The 19,667-nt window shown below is 42.3% G+C and overlaps 1 protein-coding gene across 1 annotated transcript in view; it reads left to right on the top strand.

Annotated features, from left to right (window-relative positions):
* The window catches only part of PKHD1 (PKHD1 ciliary IPT domain containing fibrocystin/polyductin), a 255,473-nt gene that overhangs the window by 88,932 nt on the left and 146,874 nt on the right, over positions 1-19,667 (top strand). Inside the window, exon 38 of the mRNA XM_084515709.1 lies at positions 9,241-9,453. Within this exon, the coding sequence (XP_084371835.1) occupies positions 9,241-9,453 (213 nt within the window). The remainder of the gene's footprint in view (positions 1-9,240; positions 9,454-19,667) is intronic.

Genomic DNA, 19,667 nt, shown 5'->3' with positions numbered 1-19,667 from the left:
TTTTGCAGGCAGTTTCTAGTTCATATTTTCTTTTTTTAATCAGACAGAGACATTACAATTAAAATACCGTAAAAGCGATTCTGGCAGTATTGCAATAAGCATGTTTTTTAATTAAAGAAAGAACATGGGATGTACAAATAGTACCAGCTAATGGGAAATTTCATCCAATGTATTTTTTAATTGAGGTTTAAAAGGAAGAATAGTCAGCCCTATTTCTCCCTGTTGCTGTGATATTTTTCTGTGTTGTTACTGTGAGGTGTACCAAGCCTGCAAGGAATCTGTTCCCATAACCTTAAAGTCCCTGCTGTTTTGATAGGAAAAAAAAACAAAAAAGGCATCAGTTCTTTAGTTTGTTAGTATAATTTTAGCAGGAATCCAGTGTTATGCATTACACTTCAAGTCACAGACCTGGACATTCCCAGAAGAAGGATTTTAATGCCCAGAATCTGTAGCAATTGGATGTTTTTTGGTTCTTCCCCAAGCTCTAAACCCTGTTTTTTGTTTGGGCATGGGCTGCAGGTCTCTTTTTCCCGTTCTGTTTAGGATGGGATTACAGCATGTATACCAGACTCCCAGGGCTCTTGCTTGCCGATGAAATTGATTTTCCACCTTTTCGATAGCTCCTGAGACTCCTCTGAGGCACTGCAGGATGAGCAGATCGGTGGAAGCTCATCTTGGCCACGCCAAACCACAGGCAAGTGGGCTGAAAGCTGAGGCAGCAGCATCCCTTCTTTCTCTGGCTGTGTCCCTTCTGGGGAAGCAGCTGCTGCTTCTAATCATGGGATGGAAAGGGCTGCTGAGTCTGTCTACATCTGCCCTGGATGCAGATCAGGCCCTGATGATGGTAGCAGCTTTGCATCATTGCTAGATCTGTCCTCACACACTTTTAAGTGGTACAGAAACACCGGCATTGCAACCAGGCAACTGAGGTCCAGGTCTTTTTAAAGCTTTTAAACGCAAATAAATTCCTTCAAAAGCATAAGTCTGTATCATGGGCCCAGAGCTACAGAGGAGGCATGATGTGTAGCGGGGGATTATGTGAGGGTTTTAGTTTTGATGTATCCCCTCTTGTATGGCTTAACAAACTGTGCATCACGGGTGGATTTCTGTAGGAGTAGGCTGTCACTAAGACCAATGTCTGACCTACTGCACTAGAAACTGGGAGGAGAACCCTACCTGTAAAGTTTAAATTTAAATGCCAGAAATCAGCTTGAAATGAGATAACCGTGGGTGGAGGGGCATAGCAAATAGAAACGCTCTGGTCTGATGGTCACCCAGAAAGACCATAATAGTAATTATTATGCTCTCCGAACAGTGCTACTGTGCCTTTCCCACTGCCTCCCTTGCAGAGGGTGCAGGAGTTAACAGGTGTCCATCACCTATAGGCTTGAAATAATAACCTAAGGACCTGTTTGCTCATTGCACCATCTGCCTGGTGTTTCCCATGATGCCTTCCCAAGGCAGCTTCCTTCATTAGATCCCAGAAGATGAGCTGGGATGTTTCAAAGCACACCGAGGAGGGTCCAACACCTCTTCCCCTCCAGGTTAGCTCACTCCTTGCAGAAACAGCAAAGGAATTGCTGAGAGGCTGGGAAGCTACACAAGACTGAAGAAGTAGAGGGACTTCTGTGGAAGAGCTACCTGTGGCAGTGTGTTCTGGGCTGAATTCCTTTTGCCTGTCTCCTGAGCTTGTGGGGAAGAGCCCGCCCAGCTTACGAGGCATCATGTGCCATCTGCACAGATGGCTGTGAGCCCAGCGAGCCAGAAAACCCAGGCGTGTCTGGCTTGGGAGACGGTGTCTGTCTGAGAGTGCTCAAGCAGCTGCCAGTTCCTCGCCCAGGGAGAGATTAAGGCCTCCTTCCAACAAAACGCTGGAATACAAGCTTAACTTTTTAGCTTGTTAGTGGCATCCTGGTGGAAACGTGTAGCTAGTTTGGGATCTGTACCTGCACATCGTGAAAGTGGACAAACATCTATAGGGAATTTTGGTCTTTAGGTTAAGGCAGCTTTTGGGATGAAGCCACTATAACAAACTTCTTTTCTCCTTTGCATCTATCTCGGCACTGTTCCAGCATGCAATCAAATTTATGGCTCATCCGAATGTCATGTGAGCCTGTCAACGGGGTGCAGGCGACAGGTCCGTGAAATAATCGATTATTATCGAAGGCTCATAAACTCTGTATTCCTCTTCCCGTACACAGGAGGGTCTTTGTTTTACTGTTTTTTTCCTGCGATGAGGCCCCAAAAGCCTCACCCTGGGAGCCGGAGAATGAGCAAGAAGTGGGCTGCCAGCACACTGCAGTCTTGTTATGCAGGATCACTCATTGCAGCAAAGATACTCCAGCAGTTGCCTCCTGCTGTTTGCCGCTCAGGGATGCTTGCCAGGACTGGAACGTGTGAGCTTAAGCCCATCTCATGGGAGATTCTGTGGCTTCATCATGTGAAACACCCAACTGAGGAAACTGGGAAGAGCAGGCTGAAGGCTGTGGGAATGTTAGTTATACACGGCCGTGGTGTGCCCACAGCACAACCAGAACAGATCTTCCTCATGCAGGGAGCCTCACGGTGATGGGTGGAGATGGTCGTTCAACCAGCAGGTCCTCTTCCATGGAGAACGGGTTTTCTGTTAGCTGTAGGGGCAGGACTCAGTAGTGACATCTAAGACAATTTTTCCACTGGTACCCTCTTAACACTGATGCAGAATTTAGGTTGGATATTAGGAAAAACTTCTTTACCAAAAGAGTTGTTAGTCATTGGAATGGGAATGGGCTGCCCAGGGAAGTGGTTGAGTCGCCTTCCCTGGAGGTCTTTAAAAGATGTTTAGATGTAGAGCTTAGGGATATGGTTTAGTAGAGGACTTGTTAGTGTTAGGTCAGAGGATGGACTCGATGATCTTGGAGGTCTCTTCTGACCTAGATGATTCTGTGAATTAAATCTGGTGATAGTCACTTTTATCCTAGCTCCACTATGAGCTATTCATTAGAAAAAAATACACTGTTTCTTAGGGTGGTCTTACAGTGACTGCAAATGTTGAAGTGTTGCCTCAAAAGATGATGATAGAATAACAACCTCCAACCAAAAGGTGCTCGTTGGAATGGGGACTTTGCTTCTCTCTGACTTCAGGAAATCTCTAGAGCACTCTAAACCACAGCCTAAATAATAATGAGAAAATCAACATCTCCTTTATGCGTTGTGAAAATGTGTATATTAGAAGAATTTTTTTTTTTAAATGAAGTTTTTGAGAAAGGTTATAAGGCTCCTCCTATGTCTGAAAGCATGAATCCATCTCTGTGACACAGAAACAAGGAGAAACTTTCCACATTAATCATCAAAAAACATTTCTCTTTGGATAGTTTTTTTTTTTTTTTTTTTTTTTTTTTTTTTTTTTTTTCCAGAAGTACATTGCACAGACTTTTTTCCAGGGTAAATATTCTGGGTACCTGGGCTGTGGGTTTGACCCAACACAGTATTCCGTGGGCTGCATGACCAAGAAAAGGGGCAATATATTAGTTGTTCATTTCCTATCATTTTGAGTGTGCCCTCTGCCATTTACCAAGGAATTCAGAAGAGAAATCTTCACCAAACAATCGACATGCTGGTGTAGCAGTCATTCACAGGGTGGATTACTACTCTTACCTTATTATAATTTTATTATTATTATTTAATATTTTTTAATATATTTTTTCCCATTATTTGGTCTGTCTGTTCCTCCCCTCTGTGGCAGCCTCCAGTCTTTCCTTTTTTTTTTTTTTCTTTTTTTTTTTTTCTTTTGGGTAAAGGCAGATAAAGATTTCTTTTTTCTGGATGGAGAGGTGGAGGCTAATTGCTGGGTTAATTCAGAAGAATGGTGCTTCTGATGTTCTCACAAAGTATCAAATAGCCCCACCACATTTCTCCCCCCTCTCCCTCACTCCACCTAAAGAGACCCATTGAATTTGCACATTACTGTACAGAAGTGATTATGGGTTTAATTGTATTTATTTTGCTTGGTGGGGAGGCCATCATAACAGTAGTTGATTGATTTTTATAAAATCACCCTCAAGGTCATATGTAGGACTTTGCTTTCCTGCGCAGCCATAACAAACAATTTGAGGGTCACAGCCAAAGGCTCAGTTGAGCAATATTCTTGCTTTCTGCTTTCAGAGAAGGGGTCAAGTGCAATAAAAGAAGGAAGCATAACTTTTATTTTCTTTTTAAAAAAGGGGATGACAATCTTGTAAAGCAGCAGCTGTATATTTATTCTGACCCAATGAAAAGCATAGAAATACAGAGAGCTGAGGGTTAGAGGGACCATATATAATTTTTTGACACAAGTATTTATAAGTTTGTCTACAGTTTATTTTACACTTAGACTTGTTTAATGACAAAACGAATCCCTGCTAATGGCTTCCTTTCCTTTCCTTTCCTTTCCTTTCCTTTCCTTTCCTTTCCTTTCCTTTCCTTTCCTTTCCTTTCCTTTCCTTTCCTTTCCTTTCCTTTCCTTTCCTTTCCTTTCCTTTCCTTTCCTTTCCTTTCCTTTCCTTTCCTTTCCTTTCCTTTCCTTTCCTTTCCTTTCCTTTCCTTTCCTTTCCTTTCCTTTCCTTTCCTTTCCTTTCCTTTCCTCTTTCTTTCTTTTTCCTCTTTCTTTTTTTTCTTCCCCTTCCCCCTGTTGCTTATTTAATCTTCAGCAGCTGAATATATATATATATATATTTATAATATATATTATATAATATATATATATTTTTTCCCCAAAGAACAAGAGTCTTTTGGCTTTATTCTGGACAGAATTCAGAAGCTTTGCAAATAGCTAGGTTACAACTGCATTGAGTTGTGACCATTAGTTGTAGCTGATTGTAGCTGATCAATCAAGCTGATACTTGGTTCCTATCATTATACCGGGGTCTGATTGCTGCTACTAAGAGAAAGACAAAGCATCTCATCCAGCAAATGTCTTTTGGCGGTCATGATCTCACAAACTGCTGCACTATTGCCAGGTGTGCTTAGGGTTGTCATTGCACCTAGAGACAGAGAAACCCAAGAGCCAGGCAACAGCCTTCACCTTGAGGTCCAATTCTTACTGATCCAGCAGAACTGAATCTTCACCCGGAAAGGGAAAAATTGTTTAGAACAACTGACATGTAGTTAGACTAATAGTAAGGAACAGGGGACTGTAAAAAGAGGAAGGGAAACAAAAAGGAGATAGAGGACATGAGGAGGCAGACAGTGATTTTTAGGCTCTATATGAGGATGGACAACTCCTGATATGCCAAAGCCACCTTGTACACAAAGGTGCTCAGCAAACCTTGTGGAGGCAGGGCAGAAGCAGGTAAATCCCAGACCCTTATGGGAAATGAGCATCTTCCCACAGCTGCCTTGAGATGCACTGAAATGGATAAAATCAGAAAAGGACTTGGGGGTTTTACAGGCAAAGATGTACTCCCATTCCTGCCATCCCACAGAGGAGGGGTAGAAACGTTTGTGGGAGGAATTTAGTATTTCTAAGCTATTTTATAGAAAGCTTGAAAATTTTGGATGGGCAATATGTGGCTGAAGCTTAGGAAAAGATTTGGGAAGGTTGTTCGCAGCAGAAGTATGATTTTGCAATGAGAAGATGGGACAACTCTGGCTACCAGCCTTCCTGGTTTAGTAGTGCAGCACAGCAGCAATTAGAATCCTCATTAAAAATCATATGAAGAGAAGTGGAAACAGAAATGACTATATTTCAGTGGGAATAGAGCATAGGAAGTCAATAAAGACCTTGGGGAAGATGTCTTTTTTCTGTTAGGAATAAAATAAATCGCAGTGATTTATAGCTCCATTTCTAGATTGCAGTGATAAAATTATTAACACTGCAGCTATAAGGCAAATGTATTTAATAAATATTTCTGTTCTCAGTGTGGGAAGGAACAGGATGGTAAATTATATTACAAGAGGAAGATGGACCATCAGTCCATTTATTACCGAAGAAAATGTTAAATAGTGTCTTTCAGGAATACACATTCTTAAATCAACAGGTCCAGTTTCATTTGAGAGCTTTAAAACTGCTAGTATAAGCATTCCATGGTCCACAAATATTAATTTCAGAGTGCATGGGAAATTCCAGAAGGCTGTAGAAGTTCTGATCTTGTGTCAGGACGCATATAGGTAAAGGAAAAGTTATTGGCTGCTTAGTCTGATATCAAGTACAGGTCAAAGCATAAAACTAGATGAAGTTATATGCTATGGCTGATTGAATCCGTAAATTACTAACTACAAAAACCAGTAAATGAAAGGATAGAATTTTTATGAAAAATAGGTCATAAAGAAAAAAAGACAAATTTTAGTTCGTTTTCTAAGAAAACTATGTTTGATTAAGTTAATTCTGTAAAATGTGGTAGTGTGATGACTAACTGAGGATCATCTGGCAAAATCACATGCCAGACATGAAATACACTAGCAAAAAGTAAAGTGTAAAGTGTTGGTATGAAATCATTTTCATGTCTACTTGGATACCACTGCACATCAGTCGTGGTCGGGAAGTAAAGAGATCCATCACTGATCACATTTGTGAATGCCATTCAAACCAAATGCAGATTTACATTGTTGAATAGACAGCCAGGCAGGAGGAATGAAAGTTGTAGTTACAAAGTAAGGGACTTCGTCAGAGAAAGCTGCAGTCATGGAAAGCTTCAGGAGTCCATGTGGCCAAGGAAGCCCAAATAACCTCTCAGCGTAATGAAGAAGCAAAAAGAGGTAGTTTAGTTTTTATGTGAGAAGCAAGATGTAGAGTATGGGAATAAGGCAGATTTGCCTCTATATAGGCAGCTCCAACAAGAATGGTAAAGAAGCAGAAGGATCAGGAGGTCTGGGTTCCTCATTTCAGAATGAACATCAGGTTGTGGTAGAGGATGTTGATGACTCCTTGCAGGAAGAGCCATAAAAACCACATTACAAACAAGGCTGAATGAGTGCCGTGATTTGGTTTAATTGCCATTTACCTGCAAAAACTTTTGCAGAAAATGCTGTTTTGCAAACCTCTCTGCCGTGTAACGCAGGAGGGCACAAAGACAACCACTGTCTGAAAGCTCATCCTTGACAAGTTGTGATTGGAAATATAGCAGAAATTGTGAACAGTAACGGAGATTAGCTGTTGGAAAAAATGATCATAGAAAATGGTAGAATGATGTCCCCAAGTCACTTAATTGATTATCTGCCTTTCTGGAGGGTATACAGCAGTCAAACACAGACGACTTGACTTCCTCCAGTTTTTCAATAGCAAGATGTGCACAAACCATCAGGCGATAGGATCTAATGGTCCCTTCAGTCTGCAAATGAATACCATTTCAAATATTATCCCTATTTCAGCATAGCACATTTCTGTATTAGCAACATTTCATTTTTCTAGAAGTCTCAGACGTATCTCAGAATAAGTCAGAAATCTTCTGTCATTTTGAGTGAAACGAGCTGAAATTCATGCTGGTTTATCAGTGTGTATTCTGTATAATTTGTAAAAACACAACATAACTGGTTCTAGCAAAGCAAGCTTAACAGAAATACATTTGTATATAGAAAGCATGTCTAGGGAAAGAGGCAGCTTATACATAGGGGAGCTGGTGTTTGTGGGAGCAATCCCATGGTTCCCAGTGCTTATAAGCAAGAAAATGTGAGGTTTATCTCTTCTGTCTACTAAGCATATTCTATATTAACTTATCTGGAACCTACTGAAATCTGCAAAGAAAATATTTAATGGGGTAGTTCTTATTCAAATACAGGCTTTGTCATGAGACTAAGAAATTAGGTTCAACAAAGTTGAAAAGCTCATCAGTGCAAGAATAAATAAGGAGGTCAGGATAAGCAGCATATGCTCATTAGGAGTGTACGCAACGGGGTGGGAAAGGCAGACAAGTGCTCTGCAGCTCCTGTATCATTGCAAGCAAGAGGACCCCATCAAAGTGGAGGTAATGATCAAAGGATTTTAAAATCTGATTTCTATATTACAACTTTTACCCTCCTACTTTGTCTCAATACTGAAATTAAAGCAGAGGTCTGATGTCCCTAATCCTTCTGGCTAAGGACTGATAGTGTCTTGTGGAGGAGGAAAGCCAACAGTTCGGTAGTTATAAAGGTCACCATTAAAACCTGCTAATGGTGGGAGGCTCAGAGACACTTTGTAAGGAGCTCTGAGGCTGCCAGGTGAGCTCCTGGGAAGCATGGCTTGACCTAGGAAGACATATCCCAAAAGCAGAACGATTAGATGTCTGGGAGTCCGCTCTGTGCAAGCACACTGTAAAGGTAGTGACAGTATCCTTCTTCGGAGAGAAAATATGAAAGGATGCCAAAGATTGAGCCACCCTGAGATAGAGTGGGGTTGTCAGCTCACACAAGGCAAGAACAAAAGAGGCATTTGACAGAACTGGAAAGAGACTTGAGTTGAAACCAATGGATGGAAATGCCTTTTCATGAACTGTTTAACTTAGACCACAGAATTCATTGACTCAAGAAGTTATTGAGACTGAGTATTAAAAAGATTTGAAGGATCAGATCTATATTACTGACAAAACCTATCCAGTTATACTAATAGATGGTAGAAGGAAAATGTTGGCAAGGAGATGAAACCTTATGCTTTGGGGCGAAGCTAACCTCTAATTAGCGATTAAAATGAGGCTTTCATGGGATGGGGAGATCTCGCAGCCAGCTAACAGGGAGAAGTTTCTTAGACTGTGTTTGGGAGCATCTGGTTTTGAACAGCAGCTGGAAGAATATGCAGGATTAAATCAACCACTGAACTACACAAGTTGCCAATTCTTGTGTTCCAAAGCTGTTTTCCACTCCCCTGTCCCTGTCACAAGCAGTTTGTAATCTGAAAAGGAACATACAAATTAAGTAATAGTATTTCTTTTTAACAGTTAGAGAGTGAGTAGGTTAGGACTGGGACTTTCGGAACATTGCTACCTTGGACTGGAGTTGGAGAGACTTAGATGTCTGCCCAGGCTGAATGGTCTTGCTCAAGCCTAGAAATAAAGCCTCTGGCAGAAGTGAAAAATGGACTGAGTTAATGAGATCTTTATTACAAAAAGGAGTATGTAAAGAGCAGATAAATCCACAGGGAGAAGTACAGGGCAAAGTTGGATTTCTGCAGAAAGCAATATTGTTTTATCCTTAATCTCATAACATTATTGCAAAACCATCGTTTCGCCCATCTCTTACAGCTCCTTTGACTATGAGATAATGTCTGGTTTTGAGGTCAATGGTTGCATTTTACTCTTCTGTTGTCTTCAGGTGGCAAGCTCCTATTCACTGGTCCAGGACCTGTAGAACTGCATGCTCATTCCATTCTGATATCTGATGGAGGAGAGCTCCAGGTGGGATCCTCTGAGGCCCCTTTCCATCACAAAGCACACATCTATGTCTATGGAAGCCTCCATTCTCCACCAATATTTCCATATGGGGCCAAGTTCCTGGCAGTGAGGAATGGGACCCTTTCCATCCACGGTGAGTACATTTTTCCATCCCTTTAAAAGCAAATTGAATTAAAGTTGAATTAAAAAAAAAAAAAAAAAAAAAAAAAAAGGGGGGGGGGAAATAAAGCATGTGCTTGGAGAAAAAAAAAAATTGGCTAAAAAATTGGCTATGAACTTGGATATCTTATTACACTGAAGTATATGTTGAAATCAGTCTTTGGGGCCAGAAATTCATGGATTTTAAATCATTTTGAGGCTTCTGTTCCTGCAGTATCTTAGGCACTAAAGCCCAGTGCTGTATCTCTGTAAGAGCACCCATACTGGGAGCAGAGTCATTTTGAAAATCTTGACCCATAGAAGAAACTAGATCACATCAAGTAGTTATGAAACCTTGGCACTCATTTAGGTGCATAGAAGTCTGGATTTGTGCATTTCTATCCCCAAATGAAAGTCTCCATCCATTGGGAACCAGACGTTCATTCTCTGCTATGGGGGTTTGCTCTGCTATTGGAATGGGGCATCCTTTCTCCTCCTCTCCATTACAACTACGATGTTTCCTCCTCAGAGAAGGTGTGGATCTTGGGGTAGCCAAGAGTGGGTGGTCTGCCAGGCAAGTTCCATGGTGAAGCCAATGCCAAGCGTGCTGCAGTTTGCAGCCTGTGCCAGCTGGAGTGGGGATGCTACTTGTCTTCACAGCAGCAGCAAAGCACTCATGGCAGTGTGTTTTCCCCTTCTTCTTTAGCCTCCAGCCGTCTGTCTCTAGTGTTAGGAGCACAGCTGGCATCTCTGATGTCCTATCAGTCTGCACACTCACACCGGCTCTGCACAGGTTGTTGTCACAAATGACAAGCCCAGGGCTATGCAGAAAAACTGTGGCAGTGCCAAGAATTTCAGTTCGACATAACCACTCCTCTGCTCTAACCACTGGGCTTTCCTCTGAAAGGAAGCCCCACAGAGCCCAAATTGTACATTCCTATCAAGTGGGACAGGGGATCTAAAGGACAGAAATTGGCATGGGTTTGTGGAGGAATACAGGTTTCATGTTATGGGGTAGAAAAATTATTGTGGTATAACCCAGCCCATTAACCACCCAGCCTTTCACTCACCCCACAACAAAATGGGATGAGGGAGAGAATTGGGAAAAGGTAGAACACATGAGCTGAAATAAGAACAGTTTAATAGGACAGAAAAGGAAGGAAAAATAATAATAATAACATCCAAAACAAGTGATACACAAGACTATTGCTCACCACCTGCTGACTGATACCCAGCCAGTTCCTGAGCAGCAGCCCCCAACCCCCAGCCAACTCCTCCAGTTTTATTGTCCCACAGGACATCAACATGGTATGGGACATCCTTTTGGCCAGTCTGTGCCAACTGTCCTGCCTGTGTCCCCTCCCAGCTCCTTGGACACCCAGCCTCCTCGCTGGCAGGGCAGCAGGAGAAGCTGCAAAGGCCTTGACTTAGCACAAACACTGCTTAAACATCAGGGTGTTATCAGCGTTATTTTCCTCCTAAATCCAAAGCACAGCATCATACGAGCCACTATGAAGATAATTAACTCTATCTCAGCTGAAACAAGGACAAGAATTTAGATATAGAGATTTTTTGAAGGGCTGTAAAATGTTGATATTAAATGCCAAATTCTTGTTAGAGTACTTTGGATGTGGAATTCGGGTACCAGCGCAGCATGTGTTAGAATATTGGTGAAATGCACACACGTCAAGCTCTTAACTAATGTGCTGTTTTTAAAGGCAGTGTGCATCTTAGGACAATAAATAAATAAATAAATAAATGTCTGAATGCCTCATCTCCCTCACTTCTCTTCTTGCATGTCAACTTTCAGATTGGTAGGCATCCGTGTCCTCCAGCAGGGCTTGAACTTACCCTCTCCTGGCCTACAGGCAGAAATGTTGCCATCTGAGCGTTACTGACACGTTTGGCTCTCAGTCAAAAATAATGCAAGACACCAAGGGGGACGATCTGAGCACATAGGGAGCAAGCCGTGCTGCTGTGCCGTGATCCTGTCAGTTCACTGAAGCCGAGCAAGGTCAGGCGAGGTCGGTGGTTGGAGGGCAGTCCGCAAGCAGATGCTTTTCTGAGTCAGGAGGGAGGAGTGGAAGCTGGAGAAGATGCCCCTTGCAGTAGCAGAGGAGGGGGGCTTCACTACACCTGGACTTGTGCTGACAGCCATGTTGTGAGCTCTTGACCACTTAGTCGAGACACAGCAAGGCTGAAATATTTAGTGCTTGCAGATGGCTTTAATAATTTCAGTAACTTGTTTTTAGCAGAAGGGCAGTGTTTCTATCCCATTTCCTAGAGGGGCTCTGTGAAGAAGTGCTATTAGATCATCTAGGCTGAATTGACTGTCCTTTACTGGCCATTGAGTTTCACACAGTTATCCCAGCTTTGAGTTCAGTAACTCACATTAGATTAAAGCATGCCTTCCAGAAAGGCTTGGTCTTTGTCTGAGAACATCAAGGGAAACAGAAGCCAGCATTTTCTGTGGAAGCTTGTTCCAGGGGATTAATTTGGTTAATCATCCATGTTTTTATTTTATGTTTTTAAGGGACATATTAAGATATCTGATTTGAATTTGCCTGATAAAGGTTTTTGCTGTATCTCTTTCTGTGTCTTCTCCTTGTAGCTTAAAGAATCCTTCTTGGTTTGACCTCTGTAGGGAAGTCAGGATTTTGTCCTTACATTGTCAGAGCACTGCAAAAGCCTTGACTTCCTCATGCTGTTTTGTTTTCTAGCAATGTGGGGAAAAGAAAACAACACTCCTTGGAGGTTGTGCCTCTTGTTTCCCTTCTGAGCCTACCTCATGACTAGCTTGTTGACTCTGTCTTCACACACAACCCATGAAATTACACAAGCAGGGCAGAAATACTTTCCACAGGGTTACTCTAACAGTATGATTGAGGGAAGCACATCCAGGTGTCCACTCTCAAAGGATTTGTTGCTAGTATATGTTTTACTCAGTGCCATAATTCTCAGCAATTCTTTCCTGTGGAAACTGAGGGTGAGGTCTGTGTTGGCAGCCCAAGGCCTGAACCTGGTAAGCTCAACCTTTCATCAGAACCACCCGACACAGTTACAACCCTGCTTGTCTGCCACAAGTACCCACTGTACAGAGGCATGCAGAAGGCAGCAAAGTCTGTGAGAACAGCATGAGCAGGGCTTGGGCCTTATTACAGAACGGTTGAGGTGGCAGGGACCCCTGGGTGCCCTGTCCCCACTGCCCCAGAAGGGTGCCCAGCCCCACGTCCCTGGGCTCCAGGAGCTCTCCCAGGAGCAGCCCCTGGCCCCTCTCAGGGCAGCCTGTGCCAGGGCTCTGGCACCCCTGGGCTGCCTGAGGGGCAGCGGGAGTCGCCGGGGCTCCAGGCTGGGCCCGGGGGCCTCTGGGCCTGGCCCTGGGCACCGCTGAGCAGAGCCCGGCTCCGGCCTCTCCGCACCTCCCTGCGGGTACTGACGGCCATGGGGGAGCTCCCCCGGAGCCTCCTCTGCTCCAGACCCAGCAGCCCCAGCTCTCGCAGCTGTCCCTAATAGGAGAAATCCTCCAGTTCTTCACTGGACTCTCTCCAGTATGTCCATGTCTCCCTTGTACTGGGGAGCCCAGAACTGGTCCCAGCACTCCAGGTGTAGCCTCACCAGCACTGAACAGAGGGGCAGGATCCCCTCCCTCAACCTGCAGGCAATACTTTGCCTAACACAGCCCTTTTTTTGCCCAAGGGCCCATCACCGGCTCACATTCACCTCAGCGCCCTTCAGGCTCCCCATATCTGTTTCTGCAGAGCTGCTTTCCAGCTGGGTGCCCCCAGCCTGTCCTGGTGCTGGGCCTGTTCCTCCCCAGGGGCAGTACAGGACTTCGGGCTTCTCCTTGTTGAGCTGCAGGTCTGTGTCAGCCCACCTCTCCTGCCTGTCCAGGTCCCTTTGCACAGCAACTTTTCCAGTCACGTTTTGTACCCCAATGTATCCAGAAGTGAGAAAAGACATAGCCATGAAGCCACTTTTAAGCTTGGCACGCCATACACTCCCAGTGCATGGCTGCAATTAAGATTGATTCAAACCATGTAATCTGCAATTTAGCATTGAAGCAGTAGCAGCGCTGTAGAAAATAAGGCCAAAAGAAGCGCATTCTTTTGCTGGCTTCATATTGCTTACATCAAACAGAAATATGTTGTTCTGGCTCCAATTTAGCACCAGTCTGGCCTGTGGTATAGAACAAATTGCTGAGCATGTCAGCCTCTTTCATATCAAATACATATATGAAAGAGGCTGACATGCTCAGCAATATATGTGATATATATACATCTACACGTATATGTATGTTATCGCAGATCAAAATCATTAAATAAGCAGGCTTTCAAATTCGTAGCTGTCTTGGGTGAAGACAGGAGTGAGTGCATTTTTAATTCCTTTTCTCCTTCAGACGAGGAGGTTTGGGGGATGCTTTGCAGCTATGGTTGACTTCAGATTGTTTAGTAAGCGCTGTCAGCTCCTCACTTTGATATGTTAATATGACTAAGGGTTTCCCACAGTTCCCTCGCGAGCAGCGGTCCTTTGCTCCGGTGGTTGTAGCAGGCTGGGAAATTTCACTGTTGCCTTTGGCTTTAGCCAACTCCCCTGCCAGTCAGAGCGTGCCACCCATAAACTGCCTGTCAATCACACGTCAGTTTTACAGGGGGGTTCAGTCAGCCGGGGCAACTCCACTTTTTGACAATGTAATTATGGCCCTCGCATCTGCAGTAGGGGCATGAGCGGGGCTGGGAGACTTTTATTGATTGTTCAGAAGGGAAATTTATCACTGTCTCCAGCTCTGTTCACACTTTATTCCCCAAGAAACTCTCCTGACAAACTTCAGGAGAGAGGGTTAGCATGGTGGCATTGGCTGTTCTTGTGCCTTTGTCCTTTCCAGGGAAATTGGGTTGGAGGCACTGGCAGATGCTGAGCAGTGGGCAGGGACAATATGTGGATACTGCGTACCTGGAGGTGCTGCATCAGTGGCCCAGGACACCCAACCTTTATAATACCCTGATTTTGTGGGCACAACACTCTTATGGATGGAAAAATGTTAAAGGCCTTTCCCGTTCTGCTCTATATTTTAGCAGTCCTGTGTCCATGAAGTCATTATTCTGTTGTGTCTTGTTGAAGCAAACTGTGCCTCAGCTCAAACAAAGAGCAGCACTTTTCCTGTATTTTTACCTGAAACCTTGTTGGTACCAACACTGTGATGATCTGAGACATGAACATATGAGCCTGATACCTGCATTTTGACTAGTAATGCCTGCCTGTCCAATTAGATGGACGATGCTATGATTTGGATTTAATAATGTGCTACATACACTTTGTCCAAAGCCTGAAAGCTGAGGGGTAAAGAAAAATGATGCCCAGAGACTTTTTCATTTAATACCATGCCTGTTTCTAATCAACATAATTACAACAGGGGTGTCAGTGATCATTTCAGTCCCCTAATGTCACAGATAGTCCTGCTTCAAAGATCACCCCTGCACGTGAAATATTTGCAAGTGGATGCTGATGGTGGAAGATGACAGTAGGCAATTCTGCACTTCTTAAATTCCAGACTTCCTTGAAACCAAAGAAATCTTAAACATTTTCAGGGTTAACTTGGGCAAAAAGTGTTTTTATCAGTTGAACCCATTATTCATTTTTATCACATTTAATCAATAATAAACCACAAAATATTTGTGAGCTGTGTGCTGTGCTGTACAGAGCTTGTGCATTCCTCAAGAGAGCAGCCATTTAATCAAATGCTTCTTGCTTTTCCTCCATTAAGCAGTGTCATGTATCTGTGCTGAGTTTGAGATTAAGAGATCATAGACAACATGAGAGAATTTGTTCTGCTTTACTCACATTTGAGAAAGAAAACTTCCCAGAGGGAAAAAAAATCTTAGCGGAGGGATTCAAGATAGGGTGCAGAGATCTTCTAGAGATAAGACGTACTTTTTTACCTTACTGAAACATTTGTATATTGAAATTATTTCATTATTTCCTACTAACTGAAATCACTGATTTGCACACCATAAATTCAAATCCCCTTTCCCTCTCTGGGGTCACTTCCACGGGTTAGTTTTCTTTACAAGTTAGTTGTTTTGTGTGGTTGCAGGAGGCTTTTTGCCTTCTGCAATAGCATTTTTCCTTTCAAGACCTTGACTTGAACATGATGCATTAAAGCAGATGGCTCCTGAACAGAAGGCTAAGCTGCCTTGGATCCCCTTGTGTTCACTGGGGGTAAGAGACTGCACTTAGGCACTTCCCATGGAGTAACTAATGTACAATGACTTGTGCCTTCACTTTCTTATTCACAAATGTAAGATGACCATTAGATTTTAAAGACCTAGCAGATGGGGAGAAAAAAAAACACAAAACAGATCGTGTAAAGCTGAGCTCAGGGAGAGATGCTGTGTCTTTCATAGCTTGCCCTTCTTTCTAGCAGAAACACATTGATCATCTTTGATTTAAACTTAAACCACTCACTCCATATTTTGGTGCTTATCTTAATGAGGGAAACAATTGATGGGATGTAAAGGGCATGGGGAGATGGTCAATGACGGAGTGTAGCTAATATGTAGCTTGTGTTTCTTTGCAGAGAGGGAAGGTCTGTAGGTTACTACAAACACAAAGTCTGTATGATCAAATAGTTGTCTTTTAAACCTTTGAATATAACATTGAAACATGCCCTGCAACTCTGGCTCCAACTTCAACCAGGAGACTGGGTGGAGGGAGAGAAGCTAACAACAAAAATTTGAATTCCTACCAAAGACAGGAGAAAGCCTGCAAACATTGGCAGGCTGAGAAACTTGGTCCCAGATCTGAGTTTTCACTGTGCTGCAGGCTGAGCAAGGCAGAGTCCTCCTTTTGAGTTCATCTTTGCTTTTCCTGCTTGTCTCATTCCCTTCCATCATGTGTCAGGGGTGTAGCAAAGTGATTTTAGCATTGAAGCAATCATGCCACCCCGCGTAACCGCTCCTGCTGGCAAAAGATTAACTGGCAATAATGCAAAATGTTAACAGCTGCGTGCAGCTCTCTAGGAGAATATGCAGTAGTTGGCTGCCACATTGGAAGCGTTTTGTTCCTGGTGTCAGTTTAAAGAGGATTTCCTTCATGGCACCTTTGGATGTGAGCTGTTTCCGTAGAGTTTTTGTGGACCTGTTTGATCACATAGCCCTTCCTGGTCTCAGTAAGATGCTCCTTGCTTTCTTGAGGGTGCTCTTCAAGAATACTTAGGTGGAACTGTTTTAAGGTGAAAACTGGTTTCACAAAAGGGAAGACATTTAGCAGGATTAGGTCATTTTTCAAGGATATTTCCTACTGAAGAAAATCAAAATGATTTACTTTGTCTTCTCTTTCAGATGATGTCAGATTTTTCTCCCCACTGTGAAAAAGAAAAAGTGTTTAATTGTAGTATTTTGCTTTCATTTGGACTTTCACAGTACCGTTTTTAATGCTATATCTGATTCATATCAACATTTCCACATTAGTGAAAGGTAGTGTTTTTACAGAGTAAAAATCAAAACCCTAAAACCCCAAAGTGATATTAATACAAAGAGCAAAAACAGTCTAATGATTCCAAAAGTAGAATTTCTGCAGAAGTTTTCTTCTGTGGAAGACAGGTGATCCCTGTCGTTTGAAGCTGCCTAGCGTGAACGCACACAAACACACAAAATACAACAGACTACTCTCACTGCAAAACCAGCTCGAAATGTTGTGCATATGCTTAGAGAGTATACCTTGGACTGGAATTAGGGGAGGGCAAAAGTAAGGTGATGACATTCAAGTGGAGAATGTGTGCTAGAGAACTCGTCTGAGGGCTCATGGTTCAGGTGGATGTTTTAAAGTAAATAAGAAACTGGAGGGAAGCAGCTCTTATTCTTCATTTTCTGATTCTCTCCACTTTATGGTCAATGACTGGACTAACCAGTGCTAGAGATCATGCAAGTGGCACGTTTTAAAAGAAAATGCTTTAACTTCTAGCTAGCCCTGAGGAGGTTGACAGTTGGACTCGAAGACAGGTCCCTTCCAACTGAACTACTGTTCTGTTCTGTTCTGTTCTGTTCTATTCTATTCTATTATACCAAATCCAAGTTCATGTCATGACACAATTTCTCCTTGTCCTTAACTTAAGGATCCAGAGCTTTGAGGTCTATTAGACCAAAAGGGGCTGTAGAAACACAGACCAGGAAGGCAGGAAGGCTTTCTGGAAAAGGTATCCTATTATCCTATTACTTTTAACTTAAGGTAGTTTTTAAATTGATTTTATTTATTTATTTATTTTATTAACTATGAATTAGCAGCATCAGAAAGTCTCTGTCCTGGATCTTAATTTTTTTTTTTTTTTTTTTTTTTTTTTAAGCAGCCATTTCCCATGGCTGTATTGCCATTTATCACTTTGACATTTGGAAATTTTTGGAATAGACAAGCTAAATTTGAATGGGCAGTTCAATCTGGATAAAGAAAAGTTAATAATAAGGGAATATGACAGTGGAGAGAAAGCTGGATTCCTTAGGCCATCTGACACCTGAAATGCTGCAGTAAATTGTGTTGCTTTTTATTACCAGAGACTATATTGTGTTTTTGTTTTGTTTTGTTTTGTTTTCTGTTTTTGCCTTTTCTATTTTTTATTTTTTATCATCACTGTAATACATTGAATTACATTTTTGACTCTGTCTCTTGCAACATTCCTTTGTTTGGGGGAAATGTAAACTGCTTGTTTCTTTTTGCTTTGTTCATGGGAATTGAAAGATCTTATTCTCATTTACACTAAAGATTTACAATGTAGCTGCAACAGATTGACAGATTATCTGCAGAATAACTTGTATAGTAACGGTAAGTAGATTGTGTGTCTGAGCCCTGCAGTTCTTATAAATTCCTTTTGTGGTATAAAGAGATCTCATTACCTCAACTTTAAAGCTCCAGGAAACCGTCAAAAGGTGTAAAGAGCTTTATAGTCTGTCAACACTGCAAACCAAGTCTACGTTCATAACCTGAGTTAATTAATTTATGGTAAATAGGAGTGGAGAGATGTAGCAGGATTCTGGCCCTGTGTACTCAGAGAAGGGTTCAAAGCTTGCAGTCCCATGCAATGCATCTAGAAGAGGATGATTGTTTGAATCATTTAAACAGCTTCTGGGAGAAAGACCAATGGTCCTGTGGCAGGCTTAGGGATGGAGTCAGTCTTGTATTTAAAGTCATTTTAAGAGTCTGCTTTCTACCTACGCTGCTGTTTGTAATCCAGACTCTCCAGCTCTGCGTAATTCTGGTTGTTCCTCACACTGGTTGCTGTGAGGATTGGACAGGAGGTTCCCTGGGTATCTTATGCTAGGTGACAGCACCTTTTCCAAAAAATCTTAGACTGTAGACAGACTTTCTTGTAACCCTAGAGATAAGTATGCTCAGACATACCTTGCTGTGTTTGTGAAGATTTGATGGGATTTTGAGACATTTCTGTACAGCCCAAATTCTTATCTCTGTTTGAAGCTCTTAGAAGTAAGAAAAATCAGTTAGTGATGTCATATGGCATCCTACATGGATTTATACAATGTTTTATTGAGGGACTGTAAGAAATTATATTGATAGCATTTTTCTTTTTCTATACTCGACATAGAAAAGACAACATCATTACACACAACAGAATTACCTTGTTCTTATTCTTAATAATGATACTGAGCCTATACTTGACTGCATGTCCACATTATGCTTCTGACAGGAAGCATTAACCGGAGTCCTGGAGCCACGATGTTCTTTATGCTACAAATTGTGATTAATTTTGACTTTGGAATTTGTTTTCAAGTCACTCTCGTTTTTGGGTTGCCATTTGATAACTTGGTTCTGCTCAGCATTTAAGTGTGTTTCCATCAAGTCACTTGGTAAAATGTTCGTTTCCTCCTTTGCCTGCAATAGCATTTTGTTTCTAAAGGGTCTGTCCTGTCCCCTTAGCATGAAGGCTGTCCTGCTTTAGATCTCAAGATGTGTTTTCTTCCAATCTGAGCTCAGTTAATTATTAAAAATGAGTTCAATAATTAAGGAGTGATACAGATTCATCTATTTTTCAGCACTTTTGAGTGTTTCTGCTTGCAGTGCTTTTGGAGGGAAGAAATTACTTAAATATGCCATGACTGTTGGTCTTTTAAACCTTCCACCCTGAAACAAGTCATTTATTTACCTGTTGCACAACCCAGTTCCAGTCACTGAGGGTCATTTTCTTTACCTGCAAGTTTTTTTTTT

This window comes from Aythya ferina (genome assembly GCF_964211825.1).
Source record: "Aythya ferina genome assembly, chromosome: 3".
NCBI lineage: Eukaryota > Metazoa > Chordata > Aves > Anseriformes > Anatidae > Aythya > Aythya ferina.
Note: the sequence above shows the minus strand (reverse complement) of the source record. Positions and strands in the feature narration are given on the sequence as shown.